This window comes from Erythrolamprus reginae, chromosome 9 (genome assembly GCF_031021105.1).
Source record: "Erythrolamprus reginae isolate rEryReg1 chromosome 9, rEryReg1.hap1, whole genome shotgun sequence".
Lineage (NCBI taxonomy): Eukaryota > Metazoa > Chordata > Lepidosauria > Squamata > Dipsadidae > Erythrolamprus > Erythrolamprus reginae.
The window spans coordinates 44,827,864-44,834,215 of NC_091958.1; the positions used below are offsets into that span (position 1 = coordinate 44,827,864).

The 6,352-nt window shown below is 47.2% G+C and overlaps 1 protein-coding gene across 1 annotated transcript; it reads right to left on the bottom strand.

Annotated features, from left to right (window-relative positions):
- Positions 1–2,030: 2,030 nt before the first annotated feature.
- LOC139172638 (transmembrane protein 100-like) lies at positions 2,031–3,143 on the bottom strand. The gene has a single exon (XM_070761848.1). It carries the CDS (start codon positions 2,923–2,925, stop codon positions 2,554–2,556), a length of 372 nt encoding a protein of 123 aa, XP_070617949.1. The 5' UTR covers positions 2,926–3,143; the 3' UTR covers positions 2,031–2,553.
- Positions 3,144–6,352: the final 3,209 nt, after the last annotated feature.

Below are 6,352 nucleotides of genomic sequence, written 5' to 3' on the forward strand. Positions count from 1 at the left end.
TAATAATAATAATAGTAGTAGTTGTTGTTGTTATTATTATTATTATTATTATTATTATTATTATTTATTAGATTTGTATGCCGCCCCTCTCCAAAGACTCCGACCATAAACCTTCAAGGACCCTCTAAAACAGTGGTTCTCAACCTTTCTAACGCCACAACCCCTTAATACAGTTCCTCATGTTGTGGTGAGCCCCAACCATAAGTCTAGTGCCAATTCTCCCAACAGAGCTTTAAGCTGATTGGCAGGAAGGTCAGAGGGACACCCCCACTGTAAACGCTTGATCGGTCGGATTGTAAACTTGGAGGGGGGGGGAAGCACCTTTGGGTCAAAACCCAATTGCAACATTGTCTGGCCCGTGGACCTACTTTTGGTTTTGAGGAGAGGACCAGGATCACCTTCCTCAATTACAGGGAATCCTCAACTTACAACCACAACTGAGCCCAACATGTTGGTGGCTAAGTGAAACATTTATGTGAATTTTGTGCTATTTTACCAGCTTGGCCATTTTACCACCAAGCTGGCCAACAGGTTTCTGAAGTGAATTGCCACAGTTGTTCAATTAGTAACCCGGTCGTTAAATGAATCTGGATTCCCCATGGACTTTGTTTGCCAGACGGTTGCAAAAGCAGATCACATGACCACCAGGACGAGGCAACCGTCGTAAGTTTGAGTCGGTTGGCGCATGTCTGAATTTTGATCCCACGACCACGGGGATGAGGCAGTGTTGGTCAGTCTGAAAAAAACAATCCTAGCTTACTTTCGCTCCCCACCACCCTCCCCTGGGCCGTCGTAACTTTGAACGCCCACTAAGTGATCAGTTGTAAGTCAAGGAAACACCTGTAGACTGGACTTTCCTTTTCATGCAATGCAATGGAAAAAAAAGCAATGAATGCAGAAGAGCCTTTCTTCTTAAGGCAAAGGATAATTTTTGGACGACCTGTTGTCCAGCTTTCGGACGGCAGGTTTCACACACACGATTATTTCTGGAATATGTTCTGGGTGTACACACGCATATACACACACACACTTATTTCTGGAGCATGCTCTGGATTTAATGGGACGATGGAAAAGGCATCCAAAACAGCCTACCAGAATCTCTTGCCCGGATTCAAAACACCTTCTCCCCCCAAAAAATGACTTTGAAAGGATGAAGCGGGCAATGTTTTATTCCCTTACGCATCTCTTTGTAATATACATTTCTGCATCTCATTTTTTTCCACTCTTTATAGCCCCCCACTGAGCGAACGTCGAACAAATCTGCTTTTTTTCCCCCACCCTCCAAACTCCCAATTGAGGAGGACAAATACTCAAGCTATTTTTGCAACTCTTGTCCAAGAAATGGCTAACCGAGCCAGCTTTGGACACTTCCCCCGCACGAAGCCTTTCGGTGGGTTACAAGCACCGGTGCTCTCCTCTCTGGTGCAGCCCGACACAGCCCAAATTTATCCAAATCAAGGCCCAGTTAGGAAGGAAAGAGGGTTTCTACTTGCCCTTTGCTATCTCCAACTCCCTGCATACGCAGGGCTTCCAAAGAGGCGCACAGGGTTGCATCGTTTTGAGACACCAAACTGTCACTCCGTAATAAATCAAACCCCCCTCCCTTTCCCCCCCACCCCTCCCTCAAATCCTCACAGCCTTAAGAAGCTGTACCGCTTTGCAAGTAGCAGTGACGGTTTGCGATGGTCTTTCGCGAGATCCCGCAAACCGAAGTGGGCATCATCTTGGCACACCGCCCTCGTCTCTTTCTTTCCCATCCGAGAACAAATCAGCTTCTCCGACTAACTTGCTGAAACCACCTCTCGGCCCTGGAGGTGAATCCTTGTTGTCGGTTCCTTTAAAAGCTGCGCAGTAACTTTCCGCCTGGTTCGCCACGTGGGGAAAGGAGGGTGGCTGTTGCAAGCCCAGATGGAATCCTGGTCTCCTTCCTCATCCACAGCCAGGTCACCAAAGACAGGAGGGGGAAAAAATCGATTCACGCTTAGAAGCCACTTGGAACTTCTCACCACTTTCAGCTCCACATCCTGGGACTGAAGCTTCAGCTTTTTCCTTCTTTTTTTCCTTCTTCCCCAAAAAGGATATTTGGTTTTTTTTCACAGTTAGACAGAGGTGGGCATAGCTGCCCTGGAAAGCATCGGTCAGTATCCTCCAGGAAAGATTTTTGTTACTCTGTTCCTGAAGTTAGTCCTTGGGGGTTTATTTTATCCATAGCCCCATTGGCTGAGATTGAATCATCTCCCCAGAAAAGGGCAGGGGGGAGAAAGGCCGAAATGTGGTCAGCTGGGCACCCATCCTGGCCTCCCGTCTGGACGGACTGATTCTCCATTCTTCTTGGCCTGAACTGGTCCATAATACCGCTCATCATCAGGCTGTGTTTAAAGGAGCATCAGGGGACCCCTGGCTGTCTGTTTGGCTTCTATGCTTCTCCATCTCCACGACACGGGACGGGTGTCTCCATAGCTTCTTCCCCAACGTCTGCCATGGGTGACATGAAAAAGACAGGGTTCTCTACAGCAAAGGTTGGTTCCTGGATGGGCTGGCTCGAGGTGGGCTTCAGAGACCTCCCGGTTCTAAGGGAAGGGGCTCTTCCTGCTGCTTCTTCCGCTGACGCTCTCGTTTGGCCCGCCAGCAGACCAAGGCGGCTACCAGGAGGCCCACGCCGAAGATCAAGGTGGCCACCGAGACCACCTTGGCAATGTCCATCTGGGGCCCATTGATGGTGAAGGTGATGCAGGTGGCGGCAATGCCGATCACCAAGGCAACGATGCCAAACGGGAAGATGCAGCGGTACCACGACTTCTCCGTGCCCCCCGTGGCCAGGGCTAGCTTATTCAAGGTAGCCGTGGAGTCTGTGGTGGCCGCGACGGGCAGCCCCGATTTCCCTCCTTGGAGGCAAGTCAGCGAGTTGGACTTACAGTTCATCATTGTGACAGGTGCCCGGTGGAAGATTCTTTACCCCAACTCCCTGGGAGGAGGAAGAAGCACAACTCTTGCAACGCAGCTTCTTTCTGGGAGTGGAGAACCCTCAAGAAAGTCCTTTGTTTCTTCTCCAGTTGCGTTGTCTCTCTCTTTCCCTTTCTCTCTCTTTCTCTCTCTCTCTGGCTGGTGAAGGGCTCCTGGCTTTCTGCACCAGCGTTGGTTCCTACTGATTCTTTTGCTGTAGCAGCCAATGGCTGGGATTGGCAGGCAGGACAAATGAGATCATGTGTGTGGGCAGAGGCTCAGCCGCTGTTAACTGTTTCGGAGAAAAATAAACCCCGGCGAGGGGGGAGAGAGGGGGGACTGAGTAAAGCATCTTCCCTCCTTTCTCCTCCCCTGGAATCCGGGGGCGGCGGGGGGGGGGGGAAGACACACGACAGAAGGGGGTGACTGCGTTCATTGTTTGGGATGACGACTTCTTGGTTCTATCTTGAGCAACAAATCCTGACCCAAGTGCTGATGTTGGTGCCTTCGGGATTTGCTGTCCTGTTTGAGCTGTGTGGATGTGTCAGGGTTCTTTTAGCTTTTCTTTACCAAGAGGGGGAACAGATAGACACTGTCATTTCTGTCTTCTGCTCAGCGTGGGGCAACTTAAGAAGGTCCAAGATTCATAGAGTGGGAAGACCAGGTTAGTATCAGGATAAGAGAGCCGGGGTGGGCGCAGCAGGTAGAGTGCTGTACTGCAGGCCACCGAAGCTGACTGTAAATCTGAAGGTCAGCAGTTCAAATCTCATCACCGGCTCAAGGTTGACTCAGCCTTCCATCCTTTCGAGGTGGGTAAAGTGAGGACCCAGATTGTGGGGGCAATATGCTGGCTTTGTTAAAAAGTGCTATTGCTAACATGTTGTACGCCGCCCTGAGTCTAAGGAGAAGGGCGGCATAAAAATTGAATAAATAAAATAAATAATAAATAAATCTTGGAAATCTTCTAGCCCAGTGCTTCTCAATTACAGTGGTATCTCTACTTAAAAACGCCTCTACTTAAGAACTTTTCTAGATAAGAACCGGGTGTTCAAGATATTTTTGCCTCTACTTAAGAACCATTTTCTACTTAAAAACCCGAACCTGGAAAAATTTCCCAGGAAATTTGAGAGTGGCACGAAGGCCCAGCCAGTTTCCTGCCATTCCCCCTTTAATCCCGGCCATCTCAGGCTTTTCTGGGCTGCCAGAGGAGCCTTTCGATGGCGCTTAAGGAGGCTTTGGCAGTCCAGAGCAAACAAAGCATTTTCCTTTCTCTGGGCGCTTGGAGAGGGAATAAACCTCTGCCAGCGCCCAGAGAAAAGAAATGCTCCCTTCGCTCTGGGCAGTGACGGTCCTCTTCTTCTTCCTCCTCCTCCTCCCATCCAAATTCCGAGCTTTTATTTCTTTCCTAATGGGTTTGCATGCATTATTTGCTTTTATATTGATTCCTATGGGAAAAATTGCTTCTTCTTACAAACATTTCTACTTAAGAACCTGGTCACGGAATGAATTAAGTTCTTAAGTAAAGGTACCACTGTATTTTCTTTTACGCCCACCCCTCTAGGAAGAAGTAAACATTTCCCAGACACCAATGGAAGGGAAAATACTGGATTAGGAGTGTGGAGACCCAAATTCTAGTTATTCTTTATGGAAATAAAGATATTTCTTGAGTTATGACCTCTTGCCTAGTGGTTGAAGTTCTGACAGACCCTTCTTGGGGGTACTTACAATCCAGTTCACCATGGCTTCACTTAACAACTGTGTCATTTGCAAACAAGTTCATAAAATCAGGGAGGGCACGTGATCGACCTGCTTTATGACCATCACAAGTTATGACTGTGATGGGCAGGCTCGTAATTTAAAGATTTCTTCTCAGGAATCCTCTGTTCCTTCTTTTCTTCCCTTCAAGAGATGAGCATGTTATTGGATTATACATTACAAAAACTTTTGTCGCAAAGGTGCTTTTTTCAAGAGGCAACTGGACTTTCTGGTTTTTCTTTGAAGATATTTTGCTTCTCATATAAGAAGCTTCTTCAGCTCTGACTGGATGGTGGGGAATGGAAAGATTTATACCCCTTGCCGACAGAACTGGTCATTTGCTTCCTTTTAGAGCAGTGGTTCTCAACTTGGGAGTGTTCTGTCGGGCTCTCTGGTAGACTTCTCCCAAAAATTCACAGGTACAAATTTCAGACACACACACGTTTGAAAAGTCAAAACAATGTTCTTTATAATGAAAATTCACTTAACCTAAGCCCTCTTTTGGTATAGCCAAGAGCACTCATCTCCAAACAAACTGGTAATTTATACAAGTCCTTTATCAGTTCTGTGATACTTAGCTTGCAGCTGTGAGGCAATTCACAGTCCTTCTTCTTTCACAAAGTGAAACACACTTTGCTCTGGTTTAGTTTCAAAGCAGGGAAAAATCAGCACACAAAAGGTCAAAGTCAGTAAAGCAGTCACGAAACACAACTATCAGATAATCCTCCACAATGGCCAAACCCACAGGCAACTATTTACAGCAGCCTCACTAATTACCACAGCCCCACCCAACCACAGGTGGCCTCATTTTCTTTGATAATAATCTCTCAGTTGTTGTTGCCTATGCATCGCTCTCTGCATGCGTGACTGTATCATTAACTCTTGTTCTGAATCCAAAGGGGAGCTAGATAATTGATCTCCTTCTGAGCTGTCTGCCCCACTCTCCTCCTCCCTGTCACTCATGCCTTCTTGGTCAGAGGAGCCTTCATCAGCAGATTCCACCGGGGGCAAAACAGGCCAGCATGTGGATGTCTCCCCCACATCCACAGTCCTTGGGGCAGGAGCTGGGCCAGAGCTAACCACAACAGGGGGTCGGGACCCCATTAGGGGGGGTGTCGAATGACCATTTCACAGGGGTCGCCTAAGACCATAGGAAAAGACAAATTTCTCATGGTGTTAGGAACTAAAGCTTCTATTGGAACATATTTTTACAATCAGACCAATCAGGTGTTTACAATGGGGCCATCTCTCTGACCTTCCTGCCAATCAGCTTACAGCTCTGTTGGGAGAATTGGCGCTAGACTTATGGTTGGGGTCACCACAACATGAGGAACTGTATTAAGGGGTCACGGCATTAGAAAGGTTGAGAACCAATGTTAGAAAATTGTTGAGGCCACCTAGAGGTTTATCTGCATCCTCAAGTGAAAAACCTTCTAAGACAACCAGAAAGTTGCCTCTTGAAACAACTCCATAGATGTTTGACAGGATTCAATACCCTGAATTGAGCTGGGGTAGATATTAAAAATCAGCAGACTTTTCAAAATGAAAAGCCAAACTCATAGAGTGGCTGATAAATTAGCCATCAGAAAGAAGATCTAAAGATAAGCGAGCAAAGCAGTTGGCAAGAAAATAGTGTTTGGAATTTATCTCCAGA

Excerpts from the sequence above, each read along its gene's own strand:
- LOC139172638 (XM_070761848.1), bottom strand. The coding sequence starts at position 2,925 with ATGATGAACTGTAAGTCCAACTCGCTGACTTGCCTCCAAGGAGGGAAA.